General features: G+C 41.6%; 1 protein-coding gene across 2 annotated transcripts in view; it reads left to right on the forward strand.

Annotated features, from left to right (window-relative positions):
- Nucleotides 1-229: 229 nt before the first annotated feature.
- The window catches only part of Atl2 (atlastin GTPase 2), a 45,289-nt gene continuing 25,166 nt past the window's right edge, over nt 230-20,352 (forward strand). The window contains exon 1 of one of the 2 annotated variants that reach the window (XM_042675420.1): nt 230-444. In XM_042675420.1, coding sequence (XP_042531354.1) covers nt 327-444 — 118 coding nt within the window. In that variant the 5' untranslated portion in view covers nt 230-326. The remainder of the gene's footprint in view (nt 445-20,352) is intronic. The other variant, XM_042675421.1, reaches the window with a different exon arrangement.

Consider the following 20,352-nt stretch of genomic DNA (forward strand, 5'->3'; position numbering starts at 1 on the left):
GAGACGCTTTCTTCATTTATACAAACCAGTCGGGCCGAAAAGGGGTGTGGTACCGAGCCCAGGGAAGTGTGGGGGACCCGGTGAGGGGGAGCCGGCCTGATCCCCTCCCTCGAGGGCGAGGCCCGGGAAACCCTCGCCAGCCCGCCGCCGAGGCGGAGGCGGAGCGCGGGGGGCGTGGCTCGGGGGCGTGGCCCGGCCCCGGTGGGCGGGGCGGGGCGCGCCGGGCAGCGCTAGGACCCGCCGGCCGCGCTGCGGGCTCCCGGGAGGTTGATAAAGCGGCGGCGGCGTTTGACGTCAGTGGGGAGTTAATTTTAAATCGGTACAAGATGGCGGAGGGGGACGAGGCAGCGCGAAAGCAGCAGCCGCACCAGGGGCTGAGGCACCGGCGGCGGACCAGCGACTCGAGCGACGGGGTTAACCACGTCTCGTCCACGACCTCCCTAGGTACGGGCCGGCCGGGCAGCGGCCGCGGGGCCCGGGCGGGGTGGAGGCCGCCGCCGCCGCCGCCGCCGCTCGGGCTGCGGGCTTGCGGGCACTGGCCGCGGGCAGCGGGGTCCAACCCGCGGCGGGCTCGGTTCTCCTCCCGTCGCCGCGTCCTCCCGCCGGGCCTAGCCCCAACCGCGCCCCGGGCTCCACCTGGCGCGGCCCGAGCCGGCGGCTCCGGGGCCGCGGCTCCCGCCGCTGCCGGGCGAACCCGGCCGGGCCCGGCCCCCTGCCCGCTGGCCGCCGCGTGGCCGCCGCCGTGGCCGCCCCGGCCCCAGGGGGGCGGCCGTGAGCCGGGGCCGCGGGCCGGCCGGGACGCGCGGAGGTCGCCGGGGGCGCCGCTCCGTCCCGGCGAGCTCGGGCGCGGCCGGCCACCCGGCGGTCAGTCCGCCGCGTTCGGGGCTTGGCGCGGACGGCGAAGGAGGGGCCGCCGGGGCGGGGTGACGGGCCCCGCCGCCGAGGCGGACGCGGGAAGTGCGGACGCCGCGCTGCCGGGTCGGAGAGCGGGCCCACAAGGCCCTCGGAGGGAGCCGCAGTCCGCAGGCCGGGGCCGTGCCCCGGGCTCGCGCTCCCGAGCTCCGCGGATCCCCGAGCCCCTCCCTCCGCTCCCGTTGCGGGGGGCTGGAGTTGCCAGGGCCTGGGGGTGGGGTGGGGTGTGTGTGGGGGGGGTTCGGAGCCCAGGGTGACGACGAGTCCACTCGGGTCACAGCGAAAGTGCCAGCGGCGTGGAGTCACCTGATGCCCGCGCCCCGGTGTCGCTGCCCGCGAGGCTCCTTACTGTACGCGTGCGGGGCGCCCCGCCACCCCCGGAGGGGGACGCGGTTGCGTTGGCAGCCCGGTGGGGTGTGTGTGTGTGTTTCTCTCACTCACAGCACCCCTATTTTTAGGCGTCTAACATTTGATCTTGTCGTTTCATTAAACGCATGAGATCCTGAGTGGGAATTTCGATGCTACTTAAAGGCGAAGTTTTTGAAAAGCTTATAAATAGTCAAAGCCTACGGGTTAGGTCGGTAGGTGCAGCCAGGGTAAGGGCAGACTAAGTATACTTAAATAGGAGTTTGCGGTGTTAGATTTCTATTTTCCAGTGGACGAAGCTTTTTTTTTTTTTTTCCCCTCTCTCTCTTTTTTTTTCTTCCTGTGGATGAAGACATTGTGATTAAATAGTTACCACAAGGTAACTATGTGGCAGAACAATTTAATTAGAATATACTTCACCATTTATGGTGTCAGAGGCGACAAACAACAACAACAACAACAAACTGGGTTTTTTCCTAAGGGGAAAAAGAATTGGGAATAAAGCTTATGGTATTATTGCCTGCCAGCTCCTGCAATTGACAGACTTGTTTACAGTGGTGGCATTCGATAGGAAAAAAGTCCTAACAGGAGAGGCAATGCTATGCTTAGATCTATGCTCGTTGAATTTCTCAAGTAATTAGTTGCTTTGGAATATGTGTGGACTAATTGAGTTCTTTTAGGTCCTAGGGGAGGGTGTGTATTTGTGTGTTTACCATGTTAGATGTAATTTCAGAAGGATTTTATGTGCATATTAGGAAAAGCATACATTTCGATACAGTGTGGTTATCACTTTTGTGTGGTAGTACATTGAGTGGACATGCTCTTGAGACTGTTGATAAAGAACCCACCGTTTATTAAATGTTCTTGTCTGTTCTTACAGATTTTGCCTCCCCCACTCCTTTGTTTTTAAGTGGTGGTAAATGGAAAAGTTCACTCGATAGCCATTACTATCAAACGACTTCCTAAAACAGGTCTTGCCTTGTTAATTTGTTCTGCTTACAATTTACTGTATTAAAAACCAGATAGAGGTGTAGTAGGATTTGTGTCCAAGGTAAGAACAAGCAGGCTGTGAATGATTCTGGACTCATCTGTTTTTGACTGTAGAAAACTCTTCATCTTCCCCTATACCTACTGGAGAAATAAGTTGAAGAGCTGAGTTGGGATGGGTCAAGCGACATTATAGTTAAGTTTTAGGAAGGGGCTTTGCTTTTCTTAAGAGAAATGCTTACTCTTAAGGCATGTGGCATCTTTACAAAGCAAGTGAGCATTCATTAAGTCTTATAAACTTTCTAGGTTGATGGCATTTTGTAGATATGACTTTGTAGATATTTAGTAAGGAGCTTTTGAAATTTTATGAACTTCTTGGGGAGAAGGAGCTATAGTATAGCAGAGAGATATTTAGTACAGAGAAAATAAACCATGAATGAAAATGAGATTATAGCCTTAAGTAGAATACATGTAGGAGTACATTAGATTTTTTTTTTTTGTACGTGCATGTGGTTCTCTTGTAACTTTAGGATAAAGTTGAATATTCACTATAAAAATAACTTCCTTAAAATTGTTACACTTTTTTTCAAAATTGTACTTTTTCCACATTTGGTAGTAGGCAGCTACTAATTTACTTGGAAGACTGTCAACTAGTTTGATGATACTGAAGTTCAAAATACATTTTTCAAATTGTAACATTTAGTTTGAAAAATGGTTATGGTCATTTGGGATCTGTTTGACACAGGTTTGTGAGCAAAGTTGCTTGGCAGGCTTCCAGAGTTAAAAGCCAGAATTAATAGGGATAGGAGTAGAAATTACCTTTTTTTAGGGGGGGGGGTGCTGGTCTTGGGGCTTGAATGGATGGCCTGGGAGCTCTCTCTTAGCTTTTTCCCCTCAGGGCTGGCACTACCATTTGAGCCACAGCTTCACTTGTTGCTTTTTGTTAGTTAATTGGAGACAAGAATCTCACTCACTTTCTTGACTATATAATGACAATAGGATAGTATTTGGCAATTAATAAAGCATTTTCAACATCTTGTCTTCATTTTATTTCTTAAAGCCTTACTTACTGTAAGGAAATTGTGTCAGAGTATGAAGGTTGTTTCTCTCAGTCACAGAAACTACTGAGGCATTCTAACTATTCTCCCCAGACTTGAAGTAGGTGGTAGCAGCCCTCCTTCATTGGACTTAATCACATATAATTAGAGAAGACTAGATAAGGCTTGGTTGAATAAGTGAAGTTTGAAATCATACTAATGAGGGAAGGTAAAGACAGGAAAGAGAAAGGGGACTGGAACTTGTTATTTTTACTTTTTGGTGTAGGAATGGAATCCAGGGCCTTACAATGCATTGCTAAGTAGGAACTCTACCACTGATCTAAACCCTCATTTGGACTGGGAAATTTTAAAGTAGGAAGAGGAAGAGATAGTATATCCATTTCAAGTTATTGGTAAATATACTTCTGCGTGTTTGATTGTTACAAACATTGTGGATAGAATTTTTTAAAATATGTATACTTAAGTAGCCCCCTTCACTCGGAAAAAAGGCTATACAATAATTGATATTAAGGGCAACTGATAGCTCTAGAAACAATATTTCAGACATGAAACATTTATTTATAATCCTCTATTTGTTAAATGACAATAAATGCATTTTTTTGGGGGGGGTGCTTATCTTGAAGCTTGAACTTGGGGCCTGGTGCTGTCTTTGAGTTTCAGTGCGGAAGACTAGTGTTGTATTACTTGAGCCACAGCTCCTTTTTGGGTGGTTAATTGGAGAGTCTCATAGAGGGGCTGAGAAGATGGCTCAGTGGTAGAGTGCTTGCCTCGCATGCATAAGGCCCTGGGTTTGATTCTCAGCATCACATAAGTAGAAAAAGCTGGAAGTGGAGCTGTGGCTCAAATGGTAGAGCTCTAGCCTTAAGCTGAAGAGCTGAGGGACAACACCCAGGCCTAGAGTTCAGGCCCCATGACCGACAAAAAAACAAAAACAAATAAAAAACAAAAAAAAGAGTCTCATAGACTTTTCTCCCTGGGCTGGCTTAGAACCTTTGTCCTCAGATCTCAGCCTCCCCAAGTAGCTTGGATTACAGGTGTGAGCCACTGACACCTGACTGACATATGCACTTTTGACTGACTTGAATTTTGTCTTCTAGCCAAATATAAGCAGAATCTAGGGGAGGGACTCCCTTTCTAACCTACCAACTTAATAAAAACTATCCAACTTGAATTTCTGTGATGGACACTAGAATTACTAGTAACTCTGACTTTAAATTGATATATAGTTGGAGAATTATGGATATCTAGGATCTTGAGTATATTTCATCCCTTTTTTTGTGAAAAATACTTGATTATAGCTTCAGTGTTTTTTTTAATTATAGAGAGTGAACATAGTGTAATTGAGGAAGAATGATGTTATCATTTGACATTGTAATGTTCATCTTATAAACCAGGTTTTTCCAGTTATTTGTAATAAATACCTATATAGAAAAGTGTAAATATTCCTAATTCATATTCTACACTTTCACAGAGCTCAAAGAGACTGTATTTGTGAATTAAGTTTATTCGGTCAAGTTCAGATGCAGAATTACTATTGGACGAATATTATTAAGTAGGATGGATTTTGTCAGGCTCTGAAGGTTGAGTGGGTCTTGGGAGCAAAGTATAGGATACTCTTGTTTGAAGGTAGCAGCATGTGAGTAACTTTTTTTTTTTTTGGTGGTCCTGGAGCTTGAACTTAGGGGCTGGACACTGTCTAAGCTTTTTTGCTCAAGGCTAGCACTCTACCACTTGCAGCCACAGATCCACTTGAGGTTTGATGGTGGTCTTTTAAGAGTCTCGTGGACTTTCTTACCCCAGCCTTGAACCCTAGTCCTCATATCTTAGCCTCCTGAGTAGCTAGGATTACGAAGCATTGTAAGGAATATCTAGTACACTATTCTTTTATACATGTTTGGGTTAGGATTTTTTTTCTTTTAAAAAGCTTTATTTTCATTTGGTCCAAGGCTTGGGAATGGCTCAGAGGTTGTTAGTTAGGAAGCTACCCAGTGGCTGGAGAGAGAGGCTCATGCAGAAACTCTGATTTCAGCCTGTGCAGAGATGGCCTTCAAAGGCTGCTGGACCCTTGGGTCTTCTAGCTGTGTTTGAAGGTGAGACCTTCGAAGAGATACTTCCCCGGCCTGAGGGGCTGCCAGCCTGTAGAGGTTGGTTAGGTGGTCTCCCATCTTCTTGATGAACTTCATCTCTTCGTCTAGTAAGTCACAGAGATGGGGTTCGTGCGAGCAGAGCACAAGGCATGAAGATCCAAAATGGTTTGGTTCAGGTTCTTCTCCAGGGCCAGGGTGGCTTTCAGGCTTCTGCGGCTTTATCCGGCTCATCTTTTTTTTTTTTTTTGCTGGTCATGGGGCCTGAACTCTGGGCCTGGGCGCTGTCCTCAGCTCTTCAGCTCTCTACCACTTGAGCCACAGCCCCACTTCCGGCTTTTTCTGCTTATGTGGTGCTGAGGAATTGAACCCAGGGCCTCATGCATGCGAGGCAAGCGCTCTACCACTGAGCCACCTTCCCAGCCTTTACTCGGCTCATCTTGAGAAAGCTTTTTGCCACAGCGCTCTGCCGTGGCGCCATGCTGGCTGTACGTCCTCAGGAGTCGGTAGGCGCCCTCTTGCTTCTCGGCCACCTCAGGGAAGAAGTGGTCCATGCTGTTCAGGGCCACATGGACAGAGAGGCAGGTGTAGGAGCCCGCAGGTGCAGATTGACCAGGCAGTTGAGGGTGAATCTGGGACATCATGGCTCGTCGTCGAAATAGAACTACAAAAAACGACGTGGATTAGCTCTGGAAGCAGGAGAAGGGTGAGAGGATAAGGTCCAGAGGTGGGTGGTGAGTGGAGAGGAGGAGATTCGAAAGCAGTAGGTGATGGAAAAAAGAGTCTGTCCAAACGCTGTTGAAGCAAGACACAGATCTGCGGGACTTTGTCACTCTGTTAGGATCTTGAGAGTAAGACTGTTACTAATGAATTGTACTTCTAGGATCTAGTACTATAGTATGGTGCTGTATTTTCTAATTATTAGCTTGAGGTATTGCTAGAGTAAATTTGACCCAGCCAGAAAAACCAAGTAGGAAGAACAGAGTGATACTTAGGTAGGTATACTTAGCATTGTTGAAATTAATGAATATGAAACAAGCTGGAAATGAATATTCAGATCTGTCCAAATATGGACAAATATGCTTGTGTGTGTGCGTGCCAATTTTGGGGTTAAAGGTTGGACTATGCGTTGTCCCAGATCATCTTTGTTCAAGTCTCTACTTCCAGCTTGTTTTTTGTTTGGTTATTGGTTCCAGTCCTAGGGCTTGAATTACAGGCCTGGGTGCTGTCCCTGAGCTTTTTTGCAGAAGGCTAGCACTCTATCACAACTTCACTTCTAGCTTTTTGGTGTTTAGTTGGAGGTGAGAGTCTCATGGATTTTGCTGTCCATTCTGGCTCTGGACTGTGAGCAGATCTCAGCCTCCTGAGAAAGTGGGATTACAGGCATGAGCCACCAGTACCAGCCAGAAGCAAATACGCTTTTACTCTATCTTACATTTTAAGAGTCAGAAATTTAAAACTTACCTTTCCAGAAAGTTTGTAAAGAATAAAATGATTCTGTCTGTATGAACATGATTAAACTTCACAAGGAAAATATGTCTTGAAAAAATAGCTGTATGGGAACATTTGTTAAAATTTGATGAAAAAAAATCTCCCTTTTTATGTAGACAAATTTTTGGTAACTCTTTCCAGGTACTTAGAAATCCTGAGCACAGAGGAATTGAGATCTGAGTTAACTCAACAAGTGTTCTCTTTTGGTAATAAAGATGAAATTTAGCATAGTTGGGAGTTGATAAATTTGATAGTCCCTAAGACCAGCTTCACACCCTTACTTGGTTTTTTACAAAATGTGTGTCCTTGCAATTGCTTAATATGGGTTTTAGTGCACAAGGAAATTCATAACTATCCCACAAAGTGATTTTGATGAGTAAAGAGAGTACAAGGTATTAGCACAGAGCAGGCACTCTACATGAGTGTTTTCCTCTTTTCTGTAGTAAAAAGTGTAACACTTAAAAGTTATTTTGTGTGGAAGCTGTTTTGAAGACAACGTTACTAATAGTGTTCCTTCTCTTCTCCCACATACCCCTTGTTTCATTTTTTTCTGCTTAAATATTTGCTTATTGGAGAAGGTTTCCCTGATTGTTCTTCAATACAATGGTAATCCTTGGTTCCATTTTTCTTAATCAGATGATAATAGTTTGTAGCACCTAACACTAGTACATGTAATACACATATATGTTTTCTGTTTCTCAGACTTCAGTGTGTATGCATATAAGGGCATTTAAAACTTGGTTTTGTTCACTATTTTGAATAACCAGTTCCTAGACTATGTTGAAGATGTTAACTTACTGTTTGTAGAAGGAATAAAGGTTTATGAAGATCCAATTCCAATTCTTTCACCCTGTGCAACAGAGTTACTTTGGTGGTTGTTGGTAGGTTGCTTATTAAAGTGTAGATGGGCACCATCCTCTAAGCTGAATTAAACTCTGGAGGTGGAGTACAAGTATCTGTCTTCTGAGCAAGCCTTGTTCATAAACTGTAGTGCCTACAAGACTCAATGTTTTTACTAAGAGGTTGTAGTGTAGTTGTAGACCCACTATAATTAAATTACAGATGGGGTGGCCATTTAGGAGCAAACAGTTTGTTGTGTCTCTACTCCCCTCACGAAGGCTTATGTATATCTGTCCATTTAATTGCTTTGGCTACTTTAGTTTTTGTCAAAAATCCAGTTTCATTTGGAATGTTAGTGAACTAGAAATCTCAAATACCAGACGTTAGTTGATCCATCTTTCTCAAACAAAATCAAACCCTTTAGTTGCGCTTATATTGGTTGAGTAACAGTGGCTCATATAATCACAGCTAATTGGAAGGGAGAGGTCTAGAGGATCACAGTTCAAGAAATAGTGTGACTTTAAAATAAAGATAGAAACTTTGATGCATGTACTGCACTTTATACTTGTGGAAGCTTGAAGTTTTAGAAATTTTTTTTTTTGTCGGTCGTGGGGCCTGAACTCTGGGCCTGGGCTCTGTCCCTCAGCTCTTCAGCTCAAGGCTAGTGCTCTACCACTTGAGCCACAGCGCCACTTCCGGCTTTTTTTTCTTTTTTTTTCTTATGTGATGCTGAGGAATCGAACCCAGGGCCTCATGCATGCAAGGTAAGCACTGTACCACTGAGCCACCCTGGAAACTTTTTTTGAATGTCCACATTTTCTTCCTCTGAAATGTGGATATGATTGGTCAGTAACAGGGTTGTTGAGTGGATTTCACAGTGCTTGGCCTAGAGTCATTGCAGGAATGTAAGTTCTCTTCCCTGTGAGGTAAATTCTGAGGCAACTTAAAATGTTTTTTTAGAATCAGTGTATAATTCAAACCCAGTACTGCCAAAAATGAAATTTTAATATATTTCAGAATTGTAAAAGTGACAGGAAAAAAGTATATGGAAAAATTATTATGTTGACTTAGTACATATTTTTGCCATATTGGTTTTGAATTCTTTTTTTGTTTGTTTGGTTGGTGGTGGGGGCTTGAACTCAGGGCCTGAGTGCTGTCTCTGAGCTTTTTTGCTCAAGCTAGCACTCTACCACTTTGAGCCACCATGCCACTTCTGATTTTCTGGTGGTTAACTGGAGATAAGAGTCTCACTGACTTTCTTGCCTGACTTTCCTGCCTGGGTTGGCTTTGAACTGTGATTACAAGCCAGGATTACAACCAGTGCCTGGCTGTTTTGAATCTTTTTAAAACGAGAACTAAATTATTACTGTACTAGTTGAAAGATGTTCCTAGTGCCTTCCTCTTCTCCCTGGCTAATTTTGAATCCTCTTAAAAAGAGAAATAATTGTTTCTCTACCAGTTCAAAAGTTTTCCCAGTAGCTTTCTCTTTTCCCCTTCTTCCGTTGTTAAAAGTACTATGTTAACAGTACTGTGTATTTCTATTGTTTTGTTTCCTCCTTCCCTCCTTCCTCTTTCCCACCCTTCTCCCTTTTCTCCCTCTCCCTCTTCCCCCTCCTCTCCCTCCATTTTGGTGGTATTGATGTTTGATCTCAGGGTTTCCTGAGTACTGCTAGGCAGATGCTCAACCACTTGCCCTGGCTCAGAGTTCTATTTTTTATTTTTTTGGGGGGGGGGGTCAGTCATGGGGGGCTTGAACTCTAGGCTGGGTGTGGTCCCTGAGCTCTTCAGCTCAAGGCTAACGCTCTACCACTTGAGCCACAGCGCCACTTCCTTTTTTTTTTTGGTGGTTAATTGGAGATAAGAGTCCCTTGGACTTTCCTGCCTGGGCTGGCTTTGAACTGCAATCCTCAGATCTTAGCCTCCTGAGTAGCTAGGATTAGTCATGAGCCACTGGTACCAGACCAGAGCTCTTTCTTTGCTTTGGATAGTGTCTTTTGAGTTTTTGACCAGAGCCTACAATCTTCCTACTGCAATCCTCCTACCTATACTGCCTGTGTAGCTGGGATACATGCAGGTAGCACAGTGTACAGTGTCAATCTTAGTTATGGAGATAGGGTCTTGCTAACTTTTCACCTGGGCTGGCTTCCAACTGCAGTCCTCCCAATTTATACCTTTCGAGTATCTCGGATTATAAATGTGTTCTACCATCCCTGGCTGAGAATTTTATTTATTAATTGGTCTATCCATAGTATTAGGTGGTTTTACTTTTTATTTTTCTCTAAAAGAGGCATTTTGAATGGACCCCATAATTTATTTTATTTTCTATCCTCCAATAAAGTTATTTTACTTTTTGTTTCAGTAAAAAAGGAAGCATTTGTCTTCCTGACACATGCTGTAACTCCTGTATGATAAGAACAACTCACCTAAAATATTAAAATAAAAATGGCTTCATTTTTGTATAGTCTGTATACATTCGGACCACAGGGAGGGGAAATGCATTTTTACTACTGCCCAAATAATAAAGAACAGATACAGGACCTTTTCAAGTCCTGACTTGAGGATAAATTGTGACTTCTTTAGAAGAAAATGAAGAACCTTAGCATGATGACTTTCAATAAAACAAGATTTGTTTTGAGTTTTTTCTTTGTTCCTTAAAGGCACTTTAACAATTATTTATTCTGGGATCTCTTAACTAGCCAGTAAAGTTGATTTCATAAACTGAAATTTTGTTCAAGATACTTACAGTTAACTTCTATTTTTTTAAATCTTAAAATACACTTACATTCAGGTATGCTATAAAGAATAGATTAATATTTGAGGGCAAGCTCTGGCAAAAATTTGAGTTCATATATATATAATATGCTTTACATTTTGCTTTATCTATTTCAATAAATATGTACAAGCATTTTTATATGTAGTGTTCCCACTTAAAAGTGGGAGCAGGGAAAATTATGTGACATCAATGCTGGTTACTATGGAAACAGGGAAGGTTTCAAGCGGAAAATAAGATGTGAATCTTATAGGAAAAACAACTCTTTATTTCCTGATTAGTTTAATGAAGAAAGGAGACAAGTTGTTTAATATGCTCTTAAAAAGGCTTTTTATTTTGTGTTCTGGTACTGGGGCTTGAACTCAGGGCATGGGCATTGCCCCTTAGCTTTTCCACTCAAGGCTAGTGTTCTACCACTTGAGCCACAGCTCTACTTTTGGCTTTTTGATAGTTATTGGAGATGAGACTCTCAGATTTGTCTGCCCTGGCTGGCTTTAAACCTCAATCCTCAGAGCTCAGTTTCCTAAGATTACAGATGTGAGACACTGGTGACCAGCTAAAGCTTGGTGGTGGTGGTGGTGGTGGTGGTGGTGATGGTGGTGGTGGTGGTAGTGCTGCTGCTGCCGCCTCCTCCTCCTCTTCCTCCTCCCCCCACCCCTCCTTACAATTACATAAGTAAGGTAGGGATTACATTTCTTGTCTAACTTGTTACCCCCTCCTTCATTTTTCTTCTTCCTACCCATGTCCCCCAAGTTGTACAGATAATTTCAACATACTGTCTTGTGATTATGCTGTTGCATAGGTTCCCCCTTTGTCCTTTGTCTCACCATTTTGTTGTTCCCCTTTCCTTCTGTAGTTTATATAAATGTATATACAATACCCAAGCTATCAAAATCCAATACAGTGACAACAGGATATACCCTATAGGGGGAAAAAGAAAAAAAAACCATGTTGTATATTGAGAACAACAACAAAGAAAAACCTCTTGTGTCCATGTCTTGGAATTCATTCCACTTAGCATCATATTTAGTCATATGTACATAAATTATTGAGTTACTCTGCTTATCTGCTAAGATTATCCTAGATGTATAGTAATTATTACAAATAAGGGAAATGATGGGACCTATGTTTCTTTGGGTCTGGCTTACTTAATATGAGATTTTACCTCATCCCAGTTAGAATGGCTATAATCAAGAAATCTAATAACAGATGCTGGAGGGGATGTGGCCAGAAGGGAACCCTAATACACTGTTGGTGGGAGTGTAAACTTGTTCAACCACTCTGGAAAACAGTATGGAGGTTCCTCAAAAGAGTACACATAGATCATCCCACTTTTGGGCATTTACCCAAATGACCAAAAACAAGGCCACACTAAAGCTACCAGCATAACTGTGTTTATTGCAGCATTATTTACCATAGCTAAGATACGGAACCAACCCAGATGCCCCTCAGTAGATGAATGGATGAAGAAAATGTGGTGTATACATACATACATACATACATACATATATATATATATATATATATATATACACACACACACATATATATATGTGTGTGTATATTCTTCAATGAAGAAAATGTATATGTATATATGTATGTGTGTATGTATATATATCTGTATACACATATATACTACATTTTCTTCATCTATATATACATATATGTGTGTATACATATATGTATACACACACATATGAAATTCTATGCTTCCATTAGAAAGAATGACATGCCCCATTTGTTTTTTTTTTTTGTCGGCCGTGGGGCTTGAACTCTGGGCCTGGGCGCTGTCCCTCAGCTCTTCAGCTCAAGGCGAGCACTCTACCACTTGAGCTACAGCGCCACTTCCGGTTTTCTGGTGGTTTATTGGAGATACGAGTCTCACGGTCTCTCCTGCCCGGGCTGGCTTTGAACCGCGATCCTCAGATCTCAGCCTCCTGAGTAGCTAGGATTACAGGCGTGAGCCACCAGCGCCTGGCTGACGTGCCCCATTTGTAAGGAAATGGAAGGAGTTGGTTTTTCTTCCTTTTTTTTTTGGGTCCATTCGTGGGGCTTGAACTCTGGGCCTGGGCGCTGTCCCTCAGCTCTTCAGTTCAAGGCTAGCACTCTACCACTTGAGCCACAGTGTCACTTCTGGCTTTTTTCTTTTTTCTTATGTGGTGCTGAGGAATTGAACCCAGGGCCTCAGGCATGCAAGGCAAGTGCTCTACCACTGAGCCACCTTCCCAGCCCTGGTTTTTCTTCTTAAAGCATGAATATTTATTGTAGAGTGCTCTGCTGTTGGCCAAAGGGGCAGAGCTGTAGGGGGAACTATTTGATAACTAATGTTGCCCTTCTATGGAGGCGTCTTTAGAGGTTTTTTGTTTGTTTTGTAATTTATATTAATTATAGTTCCTAAGAGAAATTTGAGCTTACACACTTTGAACTCAGGGCCTGGGTGATGTCCTTGAGCTCTTTTGCTCAACGCTAGTGTTCTTAACACTTGAGCTACCACTCTAGTCCCAGCTTTTGCTGGTTAATTGAGATAAGAGTCTCACTGACTTTCCTGCCCTGGGCTAGCTTCAAACTGCAATCCTCAGATCTCCTGAATAGCTAGGATTATAAGTATGAGCCACTGATGCCTGGTACTAACTTTATTTTATTGGAACAAATCATGAGTTAAAATAATTTTTAGTGTCTTAATTGGCCAATAGCTAGCTGTGTCTTTCCTTTAAATAAATATTTTATTGAAGTCCAAGTTTTTTTTGTCTTTGTCAGTGTCCCTATCCCAGTCTGCAGCTTACTCCAGACCCAATAGTTTTCAGCCTTAGTTAACTATCATGTTAATATTTACTTTTAAAAATCCTGTGAGAGGGACTGGGAAGGTGGCTCAGTGGTAGAGCGCTTGCCTTGCATGCATGAGACCCTGGGTTCGATTCCTCAGCACCACATAAGCAGGAAAAGAAAGCCAGAAGTGGTGCTGTGGCTCAAGTGGTAGAGTGCTAGCCTTGAGCTAAAGAGCTGAGGGACAGCGCCCAGGCCCAGAGTTCAGGCCCCATAACGGGACTCCCCGCCAAAAAAAAAAAAAAATCCTGTGAGAGTTGTGTGTGTGTTAGTGTACACCATGAACCCAGGGCCTGGCATTCGCTAGCTTCCTTGCTTATCGCTGGTGCTCACGAGCCACACCTACGGCCTGGCGTTTTGCTGGCTTATTGGACACAAAGTCTTGCAGACTTTTTTGCCTCATCTGGCTTCAGTTCTAAGCCTCCTAAGTAGCTAGGATTACAGGCCTGATGTGCCACTGCTAAAAGTAGTGATTATTTTATGTACCCCCTCTCTCTTTTGTGCCTTTTATAGAATCTTTAATTACTACACCGAAGTGTAAATTTTATTAGAGTATAAGTCTCCAGGAAGGATGGAGCATTACAGTTTAGCCTGAAAAATTTTTTTTTCAGCCAAGCCCTGGTGGCTCATGCTTATACTCCTAGTTACTCAGGAGGCTGAGATCTGAAGAACTCAGTTTGAATCCAGCCTGGTCAAAGGAGTCCATGAGACTCTTCAATTAAAAAGTAAATGCTGGACTGGAGGTGTGGCTGAAGGGGTAGATAACCAGCTATGAGCCCTGAGCCATGACAAGAGTGTTTATGCCCTGAGTACAAGTTCCCGTAATAACATACACAAAAAACAAAACTTTTCTTTCCTTTCTAGATAACTTGGCCTTAATATTATTCAAGTCTATATGAAATAGAATTAAATGAATGATATTTATATACTAACAGAATTAAAATATCATGACCCTTGTTCCTGCATATGCTTTGAGAAACACTGGTGTTGGTTTCACATTTACCTCAGCTTTAAGGAGTCATGGGCTTATCTTACAAGTGGAAAATTTCAAAGTTTTTGTTTGGGGGCGTGAATAACAGATTGGTTATATTGAATCTTTTGTTTAAGAAGTGAGTATTCTGAGAGGAATATACTGGGCCTGATTACTTAAAAATGTGCTATGAGAATGTAAAATTACATAAAATTCACTGATTGGGGATTGTAGTTTGATGAACTTGGGGATTAATTGATGAAATTTGACAAGTATGTGGGGGATATGAACTCTCGCAATCATGATACAAAATATTTTCAGGACCTCAAACAGTTTCCGATGACTTTTTGTAGTTAGTTCTCTTCCTTTACTCTCTGCTCCAGGCAAATACTTATCTGATTTGTCTTACTATTGTTTTGTTTTTCCCCAGAATTTCATATACACAGAATCATATAGTGCAGTATTCTTTCCCTTCGTGTGTTCTTTCACTTAACAGAGTGCTGCTTAGGTTTACATAAATATCTGTATTTCATTTCTTTACATTACCAAGCAGTTGTCTTTTTTTTGGGTCCAGTCAGTTGTCTTTTTTTTTTGGGGGGGTCCAGTCATGGGGCCTGAACTCTGGGCCTGGGTGCTGTCCCTCAGTTCTTCAGCTCAAGGCTAGCACTCTACCACTTGAGCCACAGTGCCACTTCTGGCTTTTTTCTCTTTGCTTATGTGGTGCTGAGGAATCGAACCCAGGGCCTCATTCATGCAAGGCAAGCACTCTACCACTGAGGCACCTTCCCAGCCCCTGTCTTTTTTTTTTTTTTTAAATGGGTTGAATATAATTTGTTTTCTAGTAAACGAACAAGGTATTTTGAGTGATTTGCACTTTTTTGGCTTTTATGACTAAATCTGCTATGAACATTTGTGTTCGGATCATTTGGTGTTCTAATATATCTAAGTGCCTAGGGATATAATTGTTGTTTGCATGGCAAATGTTTTAACTTTAAAGAATTGCTAAAAAGGGTTTTAAAGTTGACTGTATCATTTTATACTTTTAAAGAGAAATACATGTCAGGGCCAATTACTTCCCATCAACTCTTGTTCTTTCCTTCCTTTCTTTCTCCCCTTCTTCCCCACCCACCTTTTTTTTCTTCCCTGTCAGTCCTGGATCTTGAACTCAGGGCCCTGGTCACTGTTTGTTGCTGAGCTTTTTTTTTTTTTAATTATGAAGGTGATGTACAGAGGGATTATGGTTATATAAGTTAGGTAAAAAGTATATTTCTTTTTAGATAATGTCACCCCTTCCCTCACTCTCCCAGTTTTATCCTCCTATCCTCTCCCAAAGTTCAACGTAGTGTTCAGTGAGTACCCTTGCTGCATTTATTTACTCTTTGTTCCTCCATTTCTGAGCCTTTCCGTACCGTCAACTCCCAGAGACATATAAACAAACAGGATGAAAAGAAAGAAAACAAACAACGAAAAAGAAAAAAGACAAAACCCTCTTCTCCATTTCCTGGAATTCACATTGATAAGTATTATTTTGTATGCTCAGAGCTTAAATTTTTTAGCTCAAGGCTGATGCTCTACCACTTGAACCACAGCTGCTCTTCTGGCTTTTGGGTAGTTAATTGGAGATAAGAGTCTCACGGACTTTCCAGCTGGGGCTGGCTTTGAACTGTGATCCTCATATCTCAGTCTCTTGAGTTGCTAGTTTTGTAGGTATGAACCACTAGTATGTGGCTGTCTTAATTGCTTAAAAAAGTTTTTTTTTTTGCTAGTCCTGGGGCTTGAACTCAGGGCCTGGGTACAGTCCCTGAACTTCTTTTGCCCATGGCTAGCATTCTACCACAGCACCACTTCCAGCTTTTTCTGTTTATGTGGTACCGAGGAATCAAACTGAGGGCTTCATGCATGCGAGGCAAGCACTCTACCATTAAGCCACATTCCTAGCTCTTAATTGCTTTTTATTTTTCACTTCTACATCTATTATAAACCCTATATAATATTTTTAAAAATTTATACTCAAGTTCTGGCTTACTTGTGTGTATGGTGCTGGGGATCCAACTCAGCACCTGTGAATGCTAGACAAGTGTTCTCCCATTGAGTTACATTCCTGTTATTTTTACTCTAAATGGTTACTTATTACTTAAGGAAATTTACTTGGAGCAAAGACTTTTTGTTTTTGTTGTTGTTGGTTTGGGGATTGAACCCAGGGGCTGGGCACTGCCCCTGAATTTCTTAAGGCTAGTGCCCTACCACTTTGAGCCACAGCATCACTTAGAACTCTCCTTCCTCAAAATGTTCTAATTTTCTAAAGTGTGTACTCTATAGATTATATTTTTCTAGTCTTGAGCTTAGGGTTTGTTTGGATGGACCTAAAACAAACCTTATCTGGGACATGCTTAATTCTGAGATGTGGCTTATATAGTATCTCATCTTGATGCATGATGTGGAAGATCTCTCTGCTTTGGCTGGCTGGGCAAACTTCAGAGTCTCTCAGAACTACTTGTCTTCCAACCCTGTAATCAGTGACCTCTGGTGAAAGCCTTTGCATAGTGTTAGGTTCCCATGCACCTGTGACATTTGTTGCCCTTGCTCAAGGACTTTTGGTTACCATCTCTGTACAGCTCCTTTTTCTCTGATGTCCTGCCTCATGAATTGCAATTGCTTTAGTATTAACTCAGATCTTGATTTGGTTTTGCTTTAGTTCTTTGTGCTGTAGTTAGGCAATTGTTCCTATCCAGAGAACTGGAGGTGATGATGTTGCTTATTTTGTGAATTTTTGTTTTGGAGATCACTGGCTTGTGATGCGTGTTTAGTGGTTTGAAAAAGCATATGTCTCATATGTTTTACCTAATTTTATCACTGTTTATGATAGAGTATGAGTCTGATATCAGTTATTCTTAGTAACTAGAGGGCTCCAATCTCCCCCCAATATGTGTGTGTTTGTGTGTAGTTTTTTAAAAAGTATTAGTATGTATTTGTTGTGTTATTAGTTGTAGGGGGAGCATGTTTCATTTTGACATTTTCACATATCTGTCCCTACAGTGTATCCCTACCAACTTCATTCCACTCCTTAAAACAATATAAACAGCACTGCACGCAAGCACACTCACACATTTTTTCCCCCTCCAGTTTGGGATTTGAATGTAAGAGCATCCCACTTATTTGCTCAGCTTCCTTGCTTGGCTGGTGTTGTACCCTTAAGCCATGCCTTCAGCCTTGATTTTTGCTGGTTATTTTAGAGATGGAGCCTCACCTCTGGATCTCCTCCTGAGTAGGATTATAGGTATCAGCTACTGATGCCAGAATTTACCTTTGTTTTCTTAAAAAAACAAAGCAAAACAGAATTGAGAATGGTTTTTAGTACTTTGAAATCTGCCTTTCCCCCCTTAATTTTATACTTACTTAAAAACTATTCTTAAAGATGTGTATGCATTTTTAAACTGTGTAATGTCAGTATATGGTTGAAAGTTGGGTAGCTTCCCAGTTTTGAGACACTTAATTTTAATTTTTACTACCAGAAATAACTGGTAAACAAACATGTACATCTTTGTTAGCATCTTTGCTTAGTCCCTTCTATATAGTAAGTTCCTAGAAGTAGGCGTACCATGGTGTAACTTTTTTTTTTTTTGAGACCCAATAAAGTTTTATTGGAACACCATTACATCATTTAACCAACATTTGGCTGCATTTGTGTTCTGCAGGTGAGTTAAGAGTATATTCAGGAGAGATTCACAGCATGCATCCCAAGTATGAGATATGTGCTCTTCGGCTTTTCAAAGAAAAGTCTGTTTCATGGTGTAACTCTTAAAGCTTCTGAAAACAGATGCTAGAAAATACTTTTGAATTCTTAGGTAATATCTTCACTTGAATATAGAAAAAATGTCGAGGTTCAATTCTGAGATCAGAATTCAGTTTCAGACTATAAAACATTTGCTTTGAACTGATAACTAATTTTTTTTATAAATGGACTGAGGAGATCGAATCAAAGTTATTCTCCATAAATGTTTGTTTTTAATTTGGATCTGAAATGGAAATAATAATCTGAGTTTGTCTTGCTTCTGAAAAGTGAGCCATTCTTTATTCCCTTTCTGTAAATTTAGTTTTGGGTTGATGTAATCTACCCAACATTGGTAACATAGTGCAGATTTGTAGCACCTTTAACTTACAATTAAGCTTGAACTTTAGACAGATCTAGCATTGAAGTGTAAATTTTTCTGTTGGTATTCATGCTGAATATATGAATTTGGCAGATTTAAAATAAACTATGATTAAGCAGCAAAAAGACAAATATATTTTTGAAAGGATTTGGTTTTTTAGACAAATTTTAAATAAGTTCATAGTAAAATTGAATAGGAAGTACCGTTTTCATATGCCTTCTCCTTCCTCCACATCCTCCATCATAATAGCTCATTTTTTAAAACTGATTAACCTTTCCTGATACATTATGATCATAGAGTCCATGGCAAATGTGTAATAACACTATTCTCCTTTGTAGTATCAGAGAATAGTTTTTTTTTTTGGGTCTGGTCGTGGGGCCTGAACTCTGGGCCTGGGCACTGTCCCTCAGCTCTTTAGCTCAAGGCTAGCGCCCTACCACTTGAGCCACAGTGCTACTTCCGGCTTTTTTTCTTTTTTGCTTATGTGGTGCTGAGGAATCGAACCCAGGGTCTCATGCATGCAAGGCAAGCACTCTACCACTGAGCTACCTTCCCAGCCCCTATTCCTCTATTCTACCTCATTCAGCTGTGTTCTCCTTCTCTTGCCCTGATTCTTGGCATCATGGGCCTTTTTTTTTTTTTTTGTAGGTGTGCTGATCATTAGGTATAATCAGTGTTAAGTATGGAAAAGACATTTGAGAAATAGGTGATATCTGTGATCTATTTTTCAGCTTTGATCTTGAAAGACCCATTTGAGGGCTGCAGTAGGGAGAACTGACTTCGAAGTATGAAATCAAGATAATACTGGATGGCTGAAATCTTGCCCAGCAGAAGTGCTCTACCACTTGAACCACTGTACTACTTCTGGCTTTTCTTTTTTTTTTTTTTTCTTTTTTTAATTTATTTTATTTGTGAACATACTTACTTCTGGCTTTTCTGACTAGTTTATTGGAGATAAGAGTCTCAAGGACTTTCCTGCCTGGGCTGACTGAATCACAATCATCACATCTCAGCCTTTTAAATGGCTAGGATTACAGATGTGAGCCACCAGTGCCTGTCTTAATTTTGAAGCTTAAAAAAAAAGTTAGACTATTGTCCTTGGAGGAATGACAATTTTTTATTGTAATTTAGTGGTAAATATTCTTACTTCTCTTGATTTAGTAGAGGTATTTTTTCCAGGCTAATCAATGATCAAATTTGCTTATAAGTAAAGTTAGGTTCTAAGTAGAATGGTTAACTATTATTCATTCAAGAATATATTAATGATGTATTAATATATAAATAGCACATATTAATAATAATAGCACCTACTAGTCAAGGTGCTAAACACTGTTCTAGGTGCTGGGAGATAGAACTGAAGGATGACTAGTGACACACACATTCTTTAGAGGGAGAAGCTTGGAAGTACACATGTAAATAAATGAAAAAGGATTATTTTAAATACTGAAAATGATTGTAAAAATATTTAAAAGTTTTAAAGCCAGCCCTGGCAAGAATGTTGGTGAGGCTCTTATCTGGATCCACCAAAAAACCAGAAGTAGCACTGTGGCTCAACTAGTAGAGCACCAGCCTTGAGCTGAAGAGCTCAGGGATATCACCCAGGCCCATGATGGACAAAAAAAAAAAAAAGAAAAAGAAGAAAGAGAAAAAGAAAAGAAAAAAAGAAAAAGAAGTTTAAAAGTGATATGAGTGGGGTCTGTGATTTAGAATGAATTGAGTGGTCAGGGAAAACCATTGCGATACTAACATCTGAGCTGATAATTCCTATCTGTTGATAGAAAAAAATGGTGGTAAAAAGAATAGGGGTGATAGCAGCAGAAATTCTGAGATGAAGACAGATTTAAGATTTTTATTATTTGATATAGGGGTAAGAAAAGTAAAAATTTGATAAGGATAACTG

The sequence above is a fragment of the Dipodomys spectabilis genome, unplaced genomic scaffold (assembly GCF_019054845.1).
Source record: "Dipodomys spectabilis isolate Male_0828 unplaced genomic scaffold, ASM1905484v1 ptg000026l, whole genome shotgun sequence".
Lineage (NCBI taxonomy): Eukaryota > Metazoa > Chordata > Mammalia > Rodentia > Heteromyidae > Dipodomys > Dipodomys spectabilis.